At 38.6% G+C, this 22,698-nt stretch overlaps 1 protein-coding gene across 1 annotated transcript in view; it reads right to left on the bottom strand.

Moving 5' to 3' along the window:
* Positions 1-22,698, bottom strand: part of THSD7B (thrombospondin type 1 domain containing 7B) — a 1,037,490-nt gene that overhangs the window by 42,735 nt on the left and 972,057 nt on the right. The window contains exons 18-20 of the mRNA XM_023730207.1: positions 14,460-14,601; positions 12,671-12,786; positions 9,359-9,476 (exon numbers count right to left, since the gene is read on the bottom strand). Of these exons, the coding sequence (XP_023585975.1) occupies positions 9,359-9,476; positions 12,671-12,786; positions 14,460-14,601 (376 nt within the window). The remainder of the gene's footprint in view (positions 1-9,358; positions 9,477-12,670; positions 12,787-14,459; positions 14,602-22,698) is intronic.

Below are 22,698 nucleotides of genomic sequence, written 5' to 3'. Positions count from 1 at the left end.
AGTGTGCTTCTTAGCTCAAGTAGATACATGAGACTAAATGGGCAGCTCCTGTCTGGAGGTGAGATGAGAAGGCAGAGAGGGTCAGGAGTTGGTTGTATGGACACGGGAATTCTGGGGTGAAAGGAGAAGTATGCTGTCACAGTATAGAGGAGCAACTAGAGTCACATAGCAACATGTGTACACATTTTTGTATGAGAAACTGAGTTGAATTGTAAACTTTCACTTAATGCACAATAAAAAAAAAAAGGAAAAAAAAGTGGTTGAAACTGGACTTTTCATTTATCTTCACAAATATCACCTATACATTTTTATCCAAGTTGGTTTATTTTAAATGCCAAATTTGTTTTAAATATACACATTGAGGGATACAGGTTTGGGATCAAAGGTCATTACCCAAAGTGACAAAGAGGAAAAAAATTACAGTCAAGATCTGGAACCTAAAGACAGATCATCTGCATGTGTTTGTCATTGTGTAGAGATGGAAGACAGGGTAATGATTCCTCATTCAGAGCTGTAGTCCTTGTAGATCAAATCTGAGAATGCAGTTCAGCAAAATTAGTTCTGAGAGCCCATGGCGGCATGTGTTTCCCCTACAGAACGATTCCTTGGCTTTTCTGAAATTTGCTTCAGTCACCGAGACACCTTTCTTCCTAGGTAACATCCAACTTTAGGCAAGATAAAGCTTCTATAGGATTTTCATATTATCTATCTAGAAAAGAGGTCAGTTAATCCAGAAAGTAACAAGATCAGAGTTTTAGAGGTCAAGATAGACTACTGCATTACTGTGGTGGGATAGATCTTTTAAGGACAGAAGATTAAGCACCTTTCCCTTTGCTTGGATATAAAAAAATTCCAGATTTTTCTGTAGTAAAGTGTGTATATGTGTTCTAATTGCTTATCTCCAGTTCTACTCTACTTGATCATACTCCAGTTCCATTAGAAGCTAGCAAAACTAGATGGGCACTGTAAGTACCTGTGCTGTAAACTGCAGAAATAGTTAATGAGGAGCCCCTCACTGGACTCAAGATATAAAGGTAAGTAGAGTGATTTTGGTATCCTGAAGCTACCATACTTTTATGCAAACAATGCCCGTCTTCTAAGTTTGTTTGCCAACGGTGCCCTCCCCCTGTCAAGTATTTTCATAAACGTGCTACACAATTTTTTTTTTTTTTACAGCAACATTTGAAAAAAAAATTGGCATAGTGGTACTTACAAAAATACTTCAAGGAGGGAGGGCACTGTTGGCAAACAAATGTAGAAGACGCATGTTATTTGTGTAAAAATATGGTATACTCTGACCATTCTTTTTAGAGAAAAGAATCATGAAATCTCTATCTATAAGATTGGCTACTTGGAGATATATTCCTTTTAAATCAACTAGATACTATGTAAAATTATTGATTATGAAAATAAGCATGCATTTAGGATGCTTAAAATTCAGACAGACTTCTTAAACCATTAATATATGTCACTGCCCTTTGCATTCCAATCTGGAATCAATTTCCTCTGCTTTTCCTAAATATAATAAAAAATTATGAGAATTTTAATAACATGATATAGCACCCAACCCAGGGCCATGTACATAATAACTGACGTATAAATTTATGTTGCAATAATTAAATGCAATTATTACAGAATATCAGATGCAAAGAAACAGTGAAGCAAATGCGGGCTTTCAAGACCCTGAATTTGGGTTCAAATCTTTCCTCCACAACTAACAAGCTGTGTGACCTTAGGCAAGTTATTTAATTGGCTCTCACCTCACCTGTAAAATTAAGGCTATACTTCATAGTGCTGTTGTGAAGAATTACTAAAATATTCCTGGCATCAGTAGTTGTTCCTCCACCAATGATATCAAAAAGTATGATGAGTGAAATAATTCAATCACAAAAGGACAAACAGTGTATGGCCTCACTTACATAAAAAGATAATAACAGACAAATGTATAGAGACCAAAGTTTATTAGTGGTTATGAGGGGCAGGAGGGAGAGGGGAAGAGGTTACTGCTTACGGAGTACTGAGTTTCAGTTTATGGTGATGGAAAACTCGCATTGATTAAGGGTAGAGTTGTATAGCTGATTAATGTACTTGCTGTCAATAAGTTGTATAACCATAAAAAGTTGAATTGGCAAAAGTTGTGTGATAGAAATAATTTACCACGACAGAAAAAAAAAAGAGTAGCTCCTTAGGTTTCTTATGAACAACCAAACACCTCATGGGATTTTGTTCCTCGGTTTGGAGTTTTAGGGTCATGGTTTCATGGAATATCCCAGTTAATTGGCCTAATATTGTGTTTAGTGCTTCTTTTCTGCCTCCTAGTTTGTTGCATAGCATCTGAGGTCTTAAAAGCTTGCAAGCAGCCATTCAAAGTACAACAATTAGTTTCTATTTGCCTAGAGTAACAGAGGAAGAAGGAGAGTCAAGAATAGGAGGAAAAAATAGAACATGTGGCTAATTGCCTCCATGAACAACTGTTCTTTTTGCCATGAGACTGGAATAAAACTGGATAGTGCCCAACTACCATTACTGAATATTTTGATCAATGATTCTATAGAAGAATCCTGATCAAAAGGGGAAAAATATAGAACATAATTTCAAATTCTCATAGAATCCATACTTTCTGGAGCCACAGAGGCTGTATGAACCCCTGAAACTATTGCCCTGAGATAATCTTTAAACCTTGACCCAAAAATATCCCCTGAATTCTTCTTAAAACCAAATAATAGTTCAGCTTAACTAGTAAAGAATGTACGTCTTGAGTATTGTGCTCTTTTAAGATCTGTCTCTATGGGATCAAATTGACAACAGCAACTTGAAAGATTAGATAGGAAGCTTAGGGGGCAGTGAGGAACAACTTGGAAAAGGAGGGTCAGAATGGCCGCACAACTTGAAGAATGTAATCAATGTCACTGAATTGTATGTGTAGAAATTGTTGAACTGGTATATGTTCAACTGCGTATATTCTCAACAACAACAAAAATAAAATCAATTATTAAAAGTAATTACCCCTTCTGTAAACTTTCATCTAAAGTACAATAAAAAAGTGATTAATATTCTATTATTTTACAGATTAAAAATAGAGAAAGTAAACTCTGCAAATGACGAATGACAAGATCCTACAACTTGCTATTGGAAAAGTCAGCTCTAAAACCCAGATTTTGTGGTTTCTTTTCTAGTCTTTCATTTTTTCCATTCAGCCATCTAGCTTCTTATTCTCTTGCTATAGGAGCTAATTTCTCAGTAAATAAATAAATCTGAACTGTTACCAATATTGTACTGTTCCTGATCAAGGATACCACACGGGTCAGGTACCAAATTTAAGGTTACTGGCTTGCCCTTGAAATCTCAGGACAGAAATAATCAAACACATAAAAATAAGCAAGCAAGCAAAAATACTGAAAATCACAAAGTGATTACTATTTCTTTTTTTTTATGGGCAGGAGGTGGCAGGCAAAAAAGTATGCCATCAAGGATTTGCAATAGGCAGGCTGGATTATATAGTATAGAAAAATACTATAAACTCAGACATTGAATTAAAAAATCTAAAACAAAAAATCATGTTCTGGGATTAATAACATTCTTAGAGTGTTATCAGTAAAATAATAATTATGAATAATTCATGATATGCTAAATTTAAGGAGTTCTACATTCCACTGAACTGATGAAAATTCAACAGACAAAGAACATGACTAATCCAAATATTAAGCTCTTCTATTACAGGCTTTGATCTTTGAAATCTATCTAAAAAGATCCCTTAGTGGAAGCTTAGAATCAGTCTCACTCTAACCTGAAATAAATTGGATTCAAACTGTTTTGACTTTGCAATCTTTAACACAGTTAGAAAGCATATGGCAAGTATCAGGTGTTCATTAAAGAGGCAATCCAGATGCTTGGAAAATAAAGCAAGAACTTGTTTCAAAAGTTTCCCTCAGATTAAGGTAGTTCTGTGGGTTTGACGGTAAAGTGTGGCTGGTGGGGAACAATTTGGGATATTTAGCTCACAGGTTTTGCTTGACTACCCAGTGAATTCATAAACAGATGATTTTGTGAACTTTTGTCTTTGATAAAGAAGTCAGCCAAGAGCTGCAGGTGCTGAAGTCTGATCCCCACATACCTTGCTTGCTTACTTTAATGTGACTAAATAAACTCCATTGCCTCTTGTGGTCTCAGCCCCACGGCCACAACCAGTTGGAAAAAAGAAAGCAGCTCATACAGTATAGGCAGCTGCTGGCACACTGTCTTAGAGGAGACAAGCCGCAGATGTTCTCCAGTGATAGTCTCCAACACTTTCAGCTCCAGAATTTGGTCTCTTTTAAGAAACAAGTTAATCTACATCATACATTTCCGCTTTTGATTATTGTGGTTTGATTATTGTTTTCATGTTGTGCTGCACGAAGATTAAGACATGATTTAAATGCAAAATTCTCTCATGTTGGAAACATTACCATCTTGCAGTGGAGTGATTCTCAGGAAAAAAGTGGTGCTGTAAGAATGGAGCTGGAAGCAGGGGTGGATTAACCAGTAAACACAGTATGCACCAGCTTGCATTGAGCAAGGTCAGCACAGGCTTAATTGTATTTACTTGCTAATCTGTGATGAGCAATTTCACATGGGTTTCACCACATCTTTAACATGGTTGGGGACAGGTGAAATTGTGCACTGCAGATTGATAGGAAGGCACAATTGGGCCTGTGTGTACGTTGCTTGTTGGGTAATCTGGCCGTGGCGGGAAGGCTAGAACGTGAGAAGAAGCTAAGGTTTGGGGCTGGTGGGGTATGATACAATCACAAAGTCCGCCTCAGCACAGTTCTAAGGGTAGGGGCTTAACAACTCAAGGGTCATGTGTCCTATTCCTCTTTATACTGCTCAATTTATTTTTTAAGATTGAGATGGGGCACAAATAAAAATAATAATAAAAACACTCATCTTCATTATTTTCATCTATAGGTCCTAACATAAAACCTTGAATAGAAAAAGTCAAAAAATGCTTATGAGATTAAACACCGAGCAGCTTAGTAAAGAAAACATTAGTTAAAGGAATTATGGCACCATCTTCTGATTCATTTTGGGCATAAATACTACCTCATCGTGGCCTTTCCTCCCCTACGCCCCTTCAAGATGTTGTTGTTGTTAGTTACTGCTGAGTTGGCTCTGACTCATGTTAATCTTATGCATAACAGAAGGAAATACTGCTCAGTCTTGCACCATCTTCATGATTGTTCATGTTTCAGTCCATTGTTGTCTCTACTGGGTCAATGCATCTCACAAAGGATTCCCTCGTTTTCACCTGCCCTCCACTTTACCAAACATGATGTCCTTTTCTAGTCACTGGTCCTTCCAGATGACCTGTCCAAAGTAAGCGAGTTGAAGTCTCTCCATCCTTACTTATAAGGAACATTCTGGCTGTATTTCTTTTAAGAACTATTCGTTCATTCTTTTGGCAAGATTCTCTTCCAATTATTTTCCCTGCCAGGACCTGTTTTAGTTTCCTCATAGCACTGGTCACACCTGTTATTTTTGTGTTTATTTACTTGTTTATTTTCTTTTTCTCTGGCTCCTCACCATCATCCCACTTCCCACAGTAATGTTAGTTCTATGAAGCCAGGGGCATTTGTTTGCCTGGGATCTTATCTGATCTATTCACTCTGGACCTAGAAGAGTGCCTTGCACTCAAGAAAATATCCAATAAATATTCATGAAATAAACAGATAAACGTCCTCTACAGTCTTGAATTCAAGAATAGATCTCTCAGTAGCAGTGCCATCATATAATTTATTTCCCATACGGTCAATTCTGACAATGAAAGAGGACACCATTAATAATTAGGCCAGGATGACAGGTTTAAACTTTATAAACTTTTGTTGAAAGAATAAAGAACTGTACATTTAGACTTCTGGAGAATTTCCAGAATTGAGCAGGTATCAGAATTACAGAATATATTTTTTAAAAAGTTAGTATCATATCTGACAGTTCAGAAGATCAAGACATCTAAAGGTCAAGAAAAAAAGTTCCCAAGAAGTTATCCTACTAGACCCTTAGAAAAAATAGTGACAGGTGATTTATAACTGATGCCATATTTATGTGTGAATGGATCCTTGTCAGATGATTTCCAAGTGCTTTATGCAACTTGATTTTTTAACATTCTCTGCCTAGTCCCTCTATGCCCTTAGTTCATACAGTGACTCTCCTTAGGAAATCTTCTTTGTTTGATTGATTGTTTGTCTTTGTTTATTATTCAAAGGAGTAACAGAGGTGGATTTCTGCTCCAACTATAATTGCTTAGAATTCTCCAATAGTGGGATTCAGATTTGAGAAGGTTTTTGTTTTTGTTTTCTAGTAAACAGAATCTAATAAGTCCACAGGATTAGCAGAACTCCTTGAAATACTGAAGTCATATTTTAATATTGAATGTACTATTTGGAGTATTATTATTTAAAGGTGGTGTGTTGGAATAACATGGTGATCTGCTATGTTTCAGTGACTTGATACACTGGCAGAATTAAGACTGCCAGGAAAAAAATCACAGTAAGCAGATCTCTGTCTCCTAGCATTGAGCAGGTTCCTGTGTAATAATAGTACCTAAGAATCTACTTACTTAAGCAGAAAAAGGGGAAAAACTGGGGCTGGCTGCCTTTGGACCTTGCACTCCAGCCTGCACACTCTTCCCCTTCAACATTTCCCCTATGGTCCAAACCACCTGGACAATAACAAACGTTAACTGAAATTCTTCCAACGTGCCAGGTACGGTGCTTCTTGGGCACTGGGAGGAAGAGCCCGTGAAGAACCCAAACAGGGTCTTTGACCCTTTAGAAAGACAAGAATTAAAATGATTCCATTACACACATGGTAAAAGTCATAGACACAGTAGTTGGGGGTGATGGTGAGATATTCCAAGTAAGGAAAAGTCCCATGGTGGAAAAAAAGCATGCTAAAATCAAGGATGTGGCTGAACTATGGTATATTGAAGCAGAAAGAGTCATCAGGACGGTGGAGGCTGATAGGAATAGAGAGGCAGGCATGGGTAAGGTCCTGCAGGTCTTTATGGAGCATACTCACACTACAGGACTTCATCCTTCCTCCATTTTCTCATGTCACCCTTTACTACATGAGAGTCACACATCCCAACAGAGGCCTTCAAGGACAAGACTGCAGTGCTTGTGGCTGTAGGCTAACCACGGTGGGTCCCTTCTGGACAGAGGAATAACTGATTGTTCTAACATGAATAGTACCTTCCATTTGTATGAGTCTTTGGTGAACTCACCAAGATGTGACATTCCCTATTTATTTGTTTCCTTAATGTCTGTTGTCCCTCAGCCAGACTGTAAACTCCATGAGATTAGGTGAATTTTCTTTTTTTTTTTAATGGACTGCTACATCCTCAATGTATAGAACTATAATTGGCACTTAAGTACTTGTTTAATGGATAGATGAACTTGTGAGTCATCTTAAATCAACAGGAATACACTTGATCAGATTTGCATTTGAAAAATATCAGGTTATGATTATGGTGTATGAATTTTAAATAGGGGATAAGGATGAGATGCAAGTGAGAGATGAGGGTGATTTAGACTATGCAGTAATCTTTAAAAGATGCTAGAGATCTCTAATAACCCTCTTTACTACTGGTGTGTGGGAAGATGGAGGTAGAAATTAATATATACTAAACATCATCGTGTGTCCGTCTCTCTGTGTCCATCTCACATACTTCATCTCATTTAATTCTCAAACCAAAACACATGCCTCTACAATAAAGAAGCTAAGAGTCAGAAAGATTAACTAACTTCCCCAAACAGCTACAATTTAAACATAGATTTACCCAACATCTTTTTCCTAAGACTCACCACTTAGTTTCCTGGGGTTCTTTGTAGGCTCTGAATTGGGCAGGATATGGCATATTCTTATTACTGGATACTGTGATTGCCACGTTTTCATTGAGAGTGATGCTCTTTGCAGACGTAGTTGTCAATTTGTCTTAGTCACATTTGCCTAATACATATCCTGGTTACTGTTTTCAGTGCTGCAGGATCTTATGGGTGAGTTCACAGACAAGTCCCTCTCCCATGCTTAGCTCTGCCTCAGTTCCTCAGACAAATCCTGACTAAAGCAAAGAATTATCAATGACCCAGCACACCCTTTTGCAAATAGCTTAGAAATGAGTATACTCAAATGACAATGGCCCAATCACAGCACTTCTTCTAGAAACTGCTTCCAACTGTCATTGGTTAGCTATCAGACCCAAGTCTTGGTATATCGCCTCCTCTCACCCTGACTCCATGGTTCCTCCAACTTGCAGTTTTCCTCCCCTGCCTAGTGTCTAACCAGGATTTTTCCCTAGGCCCCTATTCCAAATTTCTTCATTTACGCTGTAATAAATTATGATCATATTTCAGGACTAGGGTCCTGTTTTAAACCACAGCTCTGTGCTTCCCTGCTAGGATCTTGCTGCTCCCTCTCCCATGGACACATGGCTTAGTTCCTACTTTAGTCTTGTGGCTGGAGTGCCACCTATTCTTCCCAATCGACAAGACTGTGATTCTGGGATTTACCTGATACAGTAGCCCTTCATTTACCTAGCTTCTGTTATCAATTCTGCTTTACTCGCCACCATGCATCACTTACTCACTGAGATCCTAGGACCCTGAAGCAGTGATTGCTATCTGTTTGCCAGAGATTTATACTCCGTTTCCTCCATAGCAACATCATTGCTGAGAAGTGGATGGCTGGCCAGAAACTGCATTTCCTGCCCTTCTGCCCTGCAGCTAGTTGGGGCCACGTGACTACATCCTGTCTAATGGAATACAGGTGGAAGTGATGTATACCACTTCCAACCTGGCCCATAAAAACCTTCACAGAGCCAGCTGAATGTCAACATCTAGAGACTGTGTCATGTTAAAGTGGTGGAGTCTCCATCAACTGTGTCCTTGATTGACTTTTTGCAGCAGAAACTACTCTTCCCAATCGACAAGACTTTATGTGGGTGAAAATTAGTCTCTAGTCTATTATGCAAAGCCACTGTGATTCCAGGATTTACCTGATACAGTAGCCTTTCTTTTCCTTCTTCCAAAAAACACTGAAACCAATATTCTCTGAACACACTGAGCTTACGACTTTGGAATAAATACTGTCCCACAGGTCCAGCATCTTCTCTGTAGACTGCCATTGTCATCAGGTCAGTTCCCCAACCTCTGCCCAGCCATAAAGGACAATTATGAGGCCACATTCTGTCTCTCTTCACCTCCGGGTAAGCTTCATGTTACCTTCAGCTGACCAATATTAAGCTATATTATAAGTTACATTATACTGAAAGATATTCAGAATTAAGCCTTTTAGAATAAGCAAATACAAGAAAACCAAATACCTCCATGGCCACAGGTCTGTGAACACTGGGTCCAAGCTGTCCACCCCGAGAGCCAACAGTTGACCACACATTCCACCAGGCAGTTAATGCTCATTCTCTGGGGCTTCTCCAAGTTACGCTGCAAAGAGAAATCAAATGTGATTTCACTAGAGAGGATATGCCTGTTGATATTGTTGAGTTGGCATGTTATTAAGTAAAGGGCCAGCCAGCTAGGACCTAATTAAAAATAGAATAAGACATTCACCTACATTTAATACAAAAGGTTTTATTAAATGACCCCAAAGTTGTCAGAGTGTATTTTTCTCAATGTTCCTTTAATAAGGAGAGGAAAAACAAGATGGTGGACAGAGAGGCTGGAATGGAAGGGATTCTCCAACTTCCAGTGTGCAAAGTGACTGCATGAGGATACTTCTTCAAATAAAGATTCCTACTGCAAAGAGGTGGGAATTTCAAGAGGTCTAAATATCTTGGAGTAGGGCCAAGAATAAATATTTTTTAAACAAGCATGACATGTGATTGCAATATAGTCCATGCTTTGAGAAACACTGGAAGAGAAGAATAGAAATTCCTGAAAGAGAGAAAGCAGGCAAAACAAACAAAACACCCAGCTGCTTAGGAATACAGGGCATGCACAGCATGCAATATGGTGATAAGACACTGGCTTTTGAAAGGAAGAAGCATGAATGATAATTGGGGCGGAATATCACCTACAGAATGGGTCCCAAGCAAGTCTGTTCAGCAACAGGCAGTCACATTGTAAAATGTTACCTTTCTGGACAAATAAGCAAGCCCCAAACAAGGCAATGCAACCTACTCTATCTCACTATCTCCTCAACAATGCTGGTTAAAGTTGCCAATGATCTTTTCTGGGGGTGGGGGGAGGCTGTCCTTAATTATGAGATAATAACCTTTCTAAATTTTGGCAAAAAAAATAAAATTCTTTCTTGTATGAATTGATAAGGAGCCCTGGTGGCACAGTGGTTAATTGTTCAGCTGCTAACCGAAAAGTCAGTGGTTCAAACCCACCAGCCGCTCCATGGCAGAAAGATGTGGCAGTCTGCTTTGGTAAAGATTACAGCCTTAGAAACTCTCTGGGGCAATTGTACTCTGTACTATAGGGTTGCTAGGAGTTGGAATGGACTCGATGGCAATGGATTTGTTTTTGGGTTTGGTTTTTGAATTGATGGTCATCATAGGAATATTCTGTCCTTACTTCACAGAATAAAAATGTGTCAGCCATATTTCTTTTTATATAATCCTAAACTCTAGAATAAACCCGTCAGTTTCTTGGGACACAGAAATCTGTCCTGTTGCTTAGCCAGCAAGGAACCAGGAGGACACCTCAGTGCTAAATCTGGGCACTTTACACCTCTGGGCAGGTTGATAGTACATAGAGAACTCAACATTAATAGCTAGCTAGGCTAAAAAAATACAATAAGAATAAAAATAAAATCAAGAAGCCATCTGAAGTTTATAACAAAGACCAATGAGGCTAAAAACACAATCACAGTGTTAAAGCCTGTGTCATAGTTTAATTTCCTCTTGTCTCCACTGAAACCAGCATTGAGGCAAAATATACCAATTTTCTAATGGTGTAGAAAAGATCTAGGTGAAAGAATAAATCATCTAAGAAACTGGTGTCAACCAACACAGAAAGAATAATGAAAAATTCTGCTCTAGGAATTTAGGGAAATCTTGACGTTTAGCACATGTTAAATGCTAGAAATGTCTACCAAAAAAAAAAAAAAAAAAGCCAAACTCATTGCTGTTGAGTCAATTCTGACTCATAGCAACCCTACAGGATAGAGTAGAACTGCCCCATATGGTTTCCAAGGAGCAGCTGGTGGATTTGAACTGCCGACTTTTCAGTTAGCAGCTGATCTGTTAACTAACCACGGTACCACTAGGGCTCCAGAAACGCCTATACCAGGCTGAAATTAACGATTAAAGTATGATTACTGGCCAAGTGAGCAAAATAAAAATTACCACAACGAGATCCATGATCTACTCAAGATCTATGGATATTCTGGTTAGATAATAATTTGGGACATCTTAAAACTGATACTATTTAAAGACTTTTTAGACATATATTACTTGGAAAGCAGAGAAACGGATTTCCTATCCCACCACCACTACCAGTTGCTGAGTAGATTCAACTAAGGGTGACCCTGTGTGTGTCAGAGTAGAACTGTACTCCACAGGATTTTCAATGACTGATTTTTTGGAAGCAGATCACCAGGTCTTTCTGCCAAACTTTTGGTTATCAGCAAAGCATGTTAACCATTTGCACTACCCAGGGACTCTGATTTCCTATTAATGAATAGTTTATATCTTTTTTGTATTCAAAAGAAAAGATTTATTACATATACTAAATGTATGATTTTCATATATTTGGAGTTGTAGATTTCTGATTTTTTTTTCTGAAGCAACTTCTCGAGAGAGAGATTCAATGAAATAAGATGCTCACTGATACCTGGTAGACCACACTTGGCCCTGCATTCATCAGTTTCAGAATTCCACCAAATGGGACATCCAATTTCATACTGTCTGGTCACAGGGTTGGTGTCCTGGACTATGGCTGCACCATCAATTTAGAGGACATGTTGTGACAATATTTAACAGGAGTATGTCAGAATACTGGTATTAGTAAATCATACAGTGTGACCACATGTGATCATCTTTATTACTATTAAACCTACCCCAAGAGTGCTTTTCATTTATATGTTAGGAAGGAAATGCCTATCGCTTCAAAACAGGTCTGACTACAGCTTTTCTCCAAACTCATATAGTTTGTCACAGAAGAAAAAGGGACAATAAACTTACAAAAATTCAGAATCCACTAATTTGAAACTGGATGAGCATGCCTTTAACTTAGATTGAGAAGAAAAATACAACTGTGCTAGTTATCTAACCATCATTTGCTGAGAAAATTAGCAGAGCATTCTAATAGCAAGTGGCAGTATTCATCATATATGCAAATGAATCACTTGTCCAATACCAACACTCATATCTAAACACTAAAGTTGCCCATTCTTAACAGTTTGTTACAGGCAGTTACAGTTAGATAAGTTCTTAAAAGTAACAAAAATATATATATTTTTAATGAACTCTTTTTCCCTGGTGCAAAATGGCCTGTATTCCACTAAGTTCAAACTTAATGTACTATAGTAGTACCTCTTACTTTAATTGACCCTAAGCTGAAACAAGAAGAAATCACAGTCTTTGTCATCTGTCTCAAACATCATACAGGTGGAAGAATAATATTAAGAGAAATAAAGCATTGGGTGTTAGATACAAATATGAACAAGTTACCTGCTCGCACTGGTCCATACTGGCTGGTTTGCCGTCACTGCGCACACAGCTCAGAAGGCGGGTCCTGACGCCTTGCCCACAGGTGGCATTTTCATTCAGCTGGCATGTGCTCCACTCTACAAGCATATGAGCACCCACACTGAGTTTCAAAATCATGGCCATGTGAGCAAAATACAACAAATCCTTGATTATCTGTATTGGGGGAGAAGGACGGTGTGTACATAATCCTAAAACTGCTTTCAGGTGGGTCTGAAAAAGCATCCTGCAATTGTTTTGTTGCAAAAATAATAATGATAATCATAATAAAAATAAAGAAGTAAAAGTGAGTTACTGAAGTAAAAAAACAAACAAAAAAAACAAATATCTTGGTAGAAGCCATCTCAGAATTAGCTAGGGGAGGAAAAGAAAGATACTAAACAGGATGGCAAAGAAAAACTAGCTTGGAATCAACTGTTTTCTTGGAGAATAATTGAGAGAGAGAACAATCCAGAAATGACAGTCTTTGATGTAAACTTGAAAACATTTTCCAAGAACAAATCCAATTATCTAAGTCATTTAGTATATTTGGTACAGCGAAGCCCAGAAAAATACCCTAGAAAGGAAAGAGGGCAAGACATATAGAACTATATAAACTGTTATAGAAACTCTCTTTTTTCCAACTAAGTCTATCATAAAAGACATAGTCGCATAAGAGACTAGACAAATAACTGATGGTTAGAATAAATTATACTATAATTCAATTTGATTCTTAAAAAAAAACCATAACTCTTATTGTTGCTGTAGGTAGAAAGGAAGGTCCTTGATCACACAGAATAAAAACATCTTCAAGGTTGTCACCCATACTTGGTAGGTGACCTAAGGGATTAATAGGAATAGTAAACCCATATTTAATAAGATCAGTCATTCAATGATATACTCTTTCAGTAAAGCAAATTTCAAACTATTTCTGGAAAATTACTATTAAAACCAAGGATCTGAAACCCCTTTATCTAAAGAAAAAGGACAAATAGACCTGGTCATCAAACAGCCCCACAGAATTCACTATCACATATTCTATATGAGAAATCTTGGCAGTGCCTTCGTGGCTGTAGGGGCACTTTTTCTTTTTTCAGCAAAGACTATTGCTTTGTCTCTGCAGGAGAGTGGAGGTTTGGTCATCAATTTTGAAGTCAATGCTGTGACTTAACATGGTACCATGTTTTGTGTCATTTGTGCATACCTGCTGCTGTAGGGATTGACAGGCAGCAAGTCAATGTAACTGAAGTCTTTTTGTATTAGACACTGAACACTATGGTGCCCAAAAACATCTGACCATCGACTAACTAGGATGGTGTGATCTCCACCATCTAGAAAATGTTCCTGTTCAGTCAGGCTCAGCGTTCAGCCTTTCTTAAAGTAAAAAAGGCCTTGAAAGAGCTAAACGGTATGACATTATTACCACATACATACTTCCTAAATGGTAAATTATTCTCTGCTACTTAATTCTGTTGTTTCAGTTTATCATAGTTTAATTCAACATTATTCTGAAACTTTGCCACATCTTTCCAAGCTTGTTTTACTTCAGACAGCCCGTGCTGCCTTGCCAAACGTGGCATGTCAAGAGGGAGCGTGTCCATCTATAAAGGGACCCAGGCAATGTCAAGTCCCGGGCCTTTCATGAAACACATGTACACATTCTACCTTTGTTTCCTGATTCGGAGATTGAGAACACCCACACACCCACATACACACACACACTCCCATTAGTAGATGTTAAGGAAGAAGACACAGTCACGGAGATCCACTGTACCTGTTAGATTGTACTGGAACTGGAAGCAGTTTTCATTAAGCAGGCAGGGCCGCACTTGTGAGTCTTCAGGACAGGTCCTGGAGCTCAGTGGGGGTCTCAGCAGATGGCGGATTCTTCTCTGCATTGTGTGGGGGTCGCATGACTATGAACATCAAAGAACAGGCAGAGTTAGTATAGACGCGTGGTTAACTGATAAACTACATACGATTTTCTGTATACCTGCAGGCACATGTATAATAACTACAGGTAAGAGACTATTGACAGTGTTCAACACAATATTGGAAAATAAAACTGTTCTGTGAATCATTGTGAAACCCGATACATACATACTTTTTTTTTCCCACCTGACAATGTGTTCTTGTGCTGTGCTATGGTGAAGCCTACATTTCTGTGTCCTGTGTATAGTTAGGCACATGAACACCATTTTCATCAATTAAAACTCACTCTGTAATCTCAACCAGTCTTCCCCATAGTAATAGGTCAAGCTATTTTGAATGTTTACATGAATTAAAAAAAAAAAAAAAAGGAAGGCTCAATAGAAATAACCACACAGAACACTGTAATGAGAAAATTATTTTTAAAAATCCCAAAACAGACAAGTATAGAGAAGGAATTATAAAACCAAGATTGTCAATATAGCAGAACTTTCTTCTTACTGGGAGGCCCTCTGCAAGGCGTGAGCCACTCCATATGCTGTCCTTTTCACAAAATAACTGTATTACTCTGAACACCAGAGATCTCCAAATATCACTTTACCCATGGGTCTACATGTCCTCATATAGCCTCAGCTCCTTTAATGCTCGGAGCCAAGTAAACCTGTCAGTAATATCTCTTCCAACAGCCCCAGCCCCAGTGGACCATCATCTCCCTCCTTCTGGAACAATCTCCTTATAACTGTCCTCTAAACTCTGCCTTTCCTCTGCTTCCGAGTGCTAATGGAGGCTTACTTCTTCCACAGCCCTCACCTGAATAATACCAAATTTCTCTCTTCCTTTTTGGTCAACCTCCCTCTCATGCTCAGGAACTTCTCTCAAGGCATGTGCTTCCAGACATATGTAAATACATGTATATGTCACGTCTGTCCTTAGGTTGTCATCCTGTGTTTCTTTTTTATTCTCTACCTTCCTTTCTTTATAAACTCTTGGAGGGAATGATGGACCACGGCTTCTACTACCCATGTCACTCCCTGAAAATCTCGGTATACCCAGAAGTTGTTCAATAAATACCACTGACTATAGTCACAACACAATTCCAGACCCAAAAACCTAGAGGCACAACGGTGCTTCATTCATAGGGGGGAATGGAAGGCTATGAATTAAGAGATGTCCAAATTACCACTTCCATGTTTCATATGTTTTATTCCTTTTTAAATTCCTTTTTCTTTCTCAGAAATTGCAGCGAGGCACAACCTGTACACTGAATCTTGGCTGTTGATGATCAAAAGGATACTGTGAGATTGCACTGAGATATGCGGACAAAATTGCCACTTTTTCCCCCCCCTAATTTGAAAAGTTTGGAGGCAGCTGACATACATTTACTATCCATGTGACTTTATACTTGGATAATCTGTCAATACTTGTAATGTAATTTTACGTTTTAATTGTATCAAATTGTCTCCAGATGATCAAGAAGGGCTACTGAAATCAGGCAATTATTCTTAATTATCTGCAATTTAATCCCATGCTAAATGTTTACAAATAATTTATTATAATTCCACCAATTAATCTGATTATTTATTTTCACAGGAGGAATAAGGACTTAAATGATTTTTCAATAAAAGAAAATGACGGTATCTTGGTAGATACTCCTGATTAGGGCTCTACTTCATTTCTACCTTCTAAAAAAATCAATTAATGTCGGAACCAAATGGATACGTGTAAGAACTTATGTAGCTGCTTAGTCTAGGCCATCAAATAAAGTAAGTGAGAACTGCCCCACCCCCACCCCACACACAAACAGGTGAAATAATTACTATGTAATCTTGAAAGATTCACTTATTTACTCTGTACCTTAGTTCCTCATCTAAACTTGGGTGGTGAATTTGATGAGATTTAAGATTTTCCTCCAGCAGGTATCACAGTCTGTTTGTCTCTAGGAGTCCCCGTGCAGTGCAAATGATTAACACATTGACTGCAAATGGAAAGGTTGGAGATTCCAGCCCACCCAGAAGAACGTCAGAAGAAAGTCCTGACTATCTACTTCTGAAAAATCAGCCATGGAAAACCCTGTGGAGCAGAGTTCTACTCTGACACACATGGGTCTCCATGAGTCAGAATCAACTTGAGGGCAACTGGTTGTTGTTATTTGTCTCTAAATCTGCCGGAAACGGTTTTAAAATAGTCTCTTGAGCCTAACCCATTGCTCATACTATGATGACTTTGATAATCACTGAAATTAATATATTGAAAACCAGTACTGACTGCAACTAACTCTTTTAACTTTTTATCCATAGAAATAGGAAAAGATAGTAGCATAGGTGACTGAAATCCATCAATAGTAGCCAAACTAATCTTAGGCAATATTTTCATGCTCCAACTTATAAAAACTGTCCTAGTACTTCTAACAAGTGAGAAATGGGTTAGAATTTCTTCTTATTTCTTTCTTTCTATCAGCTATTTAAAGAGAGTCCAGGAAATGATGAATTAACCACAAGGGGGATGATGGGAGTTGGGCTAAGAAAAGAGAGAAGGCAAAGGAGGCTTTTATGTGGATAATTTCTTTATTGGATCAAGACCCCTCCAATACAACGTGGGTCTCCTCTTCCCTAGGGTGTTTATACCAAGACATACTGTCAATTTCCTAAATAAAGAAGTTGAGAAAGTGATGTATGGACAACTAAACCACAGTCTATTGTGGACCAGTTTCATTATAAAGATCAAGGTTATATAGCTAAAGTTTATTTGCTAGGGAAGGAAATGTCCAATAAGAACCAGTTAGTCTTTGGTACATAAACCCCTTTATGTGACAAGGTTTTCTAACTTGCTACCTTCGAAAACTAGCATTTACCTTTAGGCTCAATCCTTCCTCTCGACCTTGTGCCTTCACACCTTTTATTCTTTCTATAAGCAAGGCCTTAATCCTTTTGCCTGATCTGAAAATTTGTATTCATCCCTCAAAATGAAATGACATGCCCCTTTACTGAGCTTCCCCTGGCTTTCTACGACCTGTAATAAATGGAGTCTCCCTCATCTAGTAAATAATTCCATTACACTTGCACATATATTAATGTGTGTGCATTCCTTCCCGTGGGCTATCTGAAGTGAGAATACATGTCTTAATTTTCTTAGGCATTCAGAGCCTTATACTGTTTCTGGCACGTAGTATGTAAACAACAAATGTTTGTGTGTAGAATAACTGGATTCTTCTTGGGCTGTAAGACTGGATTTTGGTAAGCTTCCATTAGCAGACACATGGTCAATCCTGGATGATGGTCTTCTGGCCTGAGTGTAAGGGTTTCCTACAGGTCTGTATAGCTGATAAAAAGAGAATTTAATCTTTTTCCTTATTTTCATACTTTTCCTATAAAATGTAGATAGCATTTCCTAGAATAACAGAATCCATCATTACATTAATAAAACAAATCAACAAATGAGCTTTAATTTACCTATGTAAAAGATAACAGATAATTTAAATATGAAGTTTCAAGTTTGAACCTACTTTGCTGGCATTCTTTCAGGTTCTTGTGAATTTAAGTCACTCTGCAAAATTTCTTGTTTTGAGAAGAGCATGACTTCGAGGCCTGGCCTTGTCAGCTCCCATCAGATATGAAAACCCAATGCTTGATTTTGTTACAGGATTTATCTGATAATGCTGAGATGGGCTCTCCCTCATTTAGCCGATTAGCCAAACTGTCAGTAGTTCTGCTTTTCTCTGTCTTTCATGAGGAAAAAAAGATATATATTCTCTGAAGTTTAGTTTTCTTATTTGGAAAAATTAGGTAAAACAATTTCACAAAAAGCCATTGCAATGATGTGTAAGGCTATTTTTAATAAAATTAAACTTTGATTCTCAAAGTTTGACAGACATGAGAAAACCTTTAGGGGAGAAAAATCTGGGTCTGCAGAATTGTTACTCATGCCTTGCATGTTTAAACAAAAAATTCTCAGGGATTCTGGGGAGAAGTTGTCAGAAGTCAAAAAAAGGTTTTAATCTCTGCACATCATAGTGCAACAAGGAGAGCAAAATCAAAAACACATAGACAATATTCTCAGTAAAATTCAGTGACAAGTTATCCTCCAAAACACTAAAGCATGAGCAGGTGGGTACTGCCAACTGAAGCTATATGACCTGTGTGGTATCAGTATCTGACAGGAGGAAGCAGAGGGTGAAAATGAGATATCTGACAGATCTCAGACCACCAAAATGGAGAATTAAAGCTGAAACTTGGAGGAGTTTCCATGATTTTGGAATAGTAGGCAAAAATACTAAATGGTATATAAAGGAAAATCTAGGCAAAAATACTAAATGGTTTATCAAGGAAAGATAATCACACAACAAAGTCATTAGACTTTTTGACAGGAAAACTTTCTGCCAGAAAAAAATATATAATTAAGATAGACAAAAGAAAAAAAAAATCCAAGGATTTTAAATCCAGACAAGCTGATTTCTTTTAAATATAAAGACCATGAATAAACTGTTAACTGCATGTAAGAACTCAAGGAATATTGCTTCCATGAGCCCTTCCTTAGGAATTTACTGGAGAATGAGGTTTAGACATCCAAAATGACACCTGTGTGGTGAGCTGTCTTTATGTGTGGAATTCATGTAAAGGCTATAAGTTCTGAAAAACTAAAAACACAAACGTAAAGAATAAGTAGAGGTTATGTAAAAATACTAACTTTGTTCAGTACCCATGTTGGTGGTAGTGTTGGTATTGAGAACATCTTATGTGTTATGTGGCATACAGTAAATGTATAATTGTGATATATTCTATTACTATTATCTCCAGTGTCTTTGATAAATAGGATTCTTAGTATGGAAAAAAAAAGGAAATACAGACGCAAGATAGAACCTAAGTGAATTTCTATAGTTCTGAATTTGAACTGAAAACATCAGGATGAACTCATGAGGTATTTGATCTTCAAAATAAAGGAATCATAATAAATACTTCAGAGCTCTGCCTACTACTAAAGTGGTCTAGAAACAATGGAACCCAGCAACAGTGAGCACCACTACAGTTCTTACTGTGGCATTGAAGAGCATTTTCCACTAAAGAAGCCAGGGCTTTTAGAGCAATAGCTGATTCCAAGTCTGGCAACGGAAATATATATCGAGCCTGAGACATCTTGTCATATCAGATAGCAAGGAAGCTAACAAAGACCATGTGGTAGATTACTTACTTTTGAGTGTGGCCTTTATAGCCATGGTCCTGTAACTCCCACCCAGGTGATCGTGTGATAGGGTAACTGTGGCCTACCAAGGGGATTGGTCAGTTTTGCCTTAAAAGAGAACCAATTCCAGAGCAAAGAGGAGAGCTCACCACCACCAAAGAAGGAGAGACCCGCAGCAGAGACCCGTCAGCAGGAGACAGCATGGTGGGCTTCCTGGACCATGGAGAAAGAAAGGTGAGTGCCCTTGGGTGGAGACTGAGGGCCAGGGAGAAGTCTATGCCTGACCCACGAATTTGGGACTTGCCAGCCTCCAAAACCTCATGAGCCATTTCCTTTATATGGTCCATGAGTTCTGTGAGATATTGCAGTGAATTAGGGAACCCAAAGACAGGAGAGAGAGTACCAAGGCAAGAGGGAGTAGTTGATATTAGAGATGATGGAGTGGTACAGTGGCTTGGAAAAGTTATACATCTGGGACATCTTTAACCTCCACCTCATAGGAAGCAGCTTTGTGCTGATCCTTATAAAGGAAATTATTTGCTTAGATCACCAGGGTCTCTATTACAATGTTTGGAGAGCAAATTTGAAATGGTTACCACTAGGACAATCTGAGCATCACTACAGATGACAAATGACAAGGATCCAAACACATCAAATTTGTTCAAATCTATGAGTATGAGTGCATAACACACATAAAATAGTCACATGTGGTGATAGATGCTAGGAAAACAACACCTTATTTTGAAAAGTGGAAAGTAAAGTAAAGCATTTTTCCTGCCTTTTGTATACAAAATGGATCACTGGATAATTAAACAGTAGTTGAAGCAAAGTGTTTCTTTCTTTTTTTTTTCTTAAGAACGTTAGATTCAACTATCATGAAAAGCCATGGGGGGTGGAGACTCGTGCAACAATATCATCTGATGCACATTTTCACAGGCTTGCCCTGGCTGCTGCGTGGACGCTGAAGGGGCTGAGGAGAGAAGGCAAGGAGGACCAAGAGGAGACTATCCTAGTAATCCAGGAGGGAGATGATGCTGGCTGAGCCCAGGGTGGTACAGTGGAGGTGGTGAAAAAGGGTTGGATTCTGGATTTATTCAGAAAAGAGAATGGACAGGGTTTCCCTGCAGATGGGCTGTGGGTGCTCAAGGAGAGGCATGAGGATGACTCAGGTTTAGGCTGAAGCCCTGGGGAAGGGTGATGCCATTGACTGAGACAACGCAGGGGAGAGTGGGTTGGGAGCGGATCAGTGATCAGGTTTGGACATTGGGTCTGGAGGCATGTATAGACACCAGGTAGAAGTGTTGTGCATGCAAGTGCACATATGACTTTGAGCAAGAGGTCGGGTCTGGGGGCAGGAACATGTGAGGTACAGGCAGAGAGGTTGAGTTAAAGCCATAGGCTCACCCAGGGAGTAGGTGTAGAGAGGAGGAGAAGGGCAGAGGGTCCTGGACACTCCCATGTTGAGAGGTCAGGAGAACGGGAGGAGTTGAGCAGGAGTGGCCAGTGATAGGAGGAAAGTGCAGAGTTCAGAGTCTTGGAAAATGAGTGTGGGATGTGATTCAGGAATGTTGTTGTTGTTAGTTGCCATCAAACCAATTCCAGCTCATGGTGACCCCATCTGTGCAGAGTAGAACTGCTCCACAGGGTTTTCAAGGCTGTAACCTTTTAGAAGCATATCTCTAGACTTGTCTTTCTAGGCACCTTTGGGTGGGTTCAAACCACCAACTTTCGGCTAGTAGTCAAATGCTTAACCATTTCCTCCACCCAGGGACTCCTGTTTCAGGAATGGGGGACCCAATGCCACCTGCCAGATACCAGAGTGGACAGTCACCCAGAGCCCCTCTTGAGACAAAGTGTTTCTTTATAGATGTAGTCCCACAAATAAATGAGGAACGAATGATATAATTGAAATGTTGTCATTTTGTGTTTCCTCAAGGATAAAGGGCTTAGGAATTGGTTATCAATATCAGTCAACTCCCAAAAAGAGACAACCTGACATGTGCCTTCTAATGAGGAACACGTCTTTTATGAAGGAGCCTTGCCAATGTAATCGAACCTAAATCTGATTAAAGCTCTCTATCCGACTCCAAATTTACAGGAAAAACACAGGACAGGAGAACATGTTAAACCCCACAATGGGGATGCAATTCACAAAAGATAGACTGGAAAATTCTATAGGACAGATGGTCTGCTTTCTTCACCAATAAATTGCTAGGAAGAAAAAAAAGAGGATAGGAGGAGAAGCCAGATTAAAAGAGACTTCACCATCACCACTACCACCACTACCACCATTAATTGTTCAGTCAGCTGTGACTCATGGTGACTCCATGAGTGTCAGAGTGGAACTGTGCTCCATAGCGTTTTCAATAGCTGGTTTTTCAGAAGTAGATTGCTAGGCCTTTCTTCTGAGGCACTCCCGGGTGGACTCAAACTTCCAACCTTTTTGTTAGCAACTGAATATATTTACCATTTGTACCACCCAGTGACTCCAAAAGAGACTTAAAGGCATACAGGAAAACAGGCAGAACTGAGCTATAATGTTTGGACACTTGGGTGATAGATCTATAAAGAAAAGTAAGGAAAAGGTTATCATAGAAGTCAGTATAGAGGTTGCTTTTACGGGAAATGAGGTTATAATTAGGAGGAACCTGTGATGTACTTAGAGGGTAGCTGTCAAGGTTCTACATCCTGACTTGGTGGCTGTTACAAGAGTGTTTGTCTGATAATGATTAAACTGTACATTTGTTTTATGTGATTTTCTGCATCTCAACAGTTTTTTTTTTTTTTTTTTTAAAGTTTAAAAAACTTCTCTCTTATCATCCTTGGAAAATTTAGGTTTGTTTCATCATGGGATTTTGTGGTCTCATGACAGCAGTCTTTTCCAAAGAGCATTTTTTTTTAAGTGTTAA

This window comes from Trichechus manatus, unplaced genomic scaffold (genome assembly GCF_000243295.1).
Source record: "Trichechus manatus latirostris isolate Lorelei unplaced genomic scaffold, TriManLat1.0 scaffold00033, whole genome shotgun sequence".
NCBI classification, from domain to species: Eukaryota; Metazoa; Chordata; class Mammalia; order Sirenia; family Trichechidae; genus Trichechus; species Trichechus manatus.
Note: the sequence above shows the minus strand (reverse complement) of the source record. Positions and strands in the feature narration are given on the sequence as shown.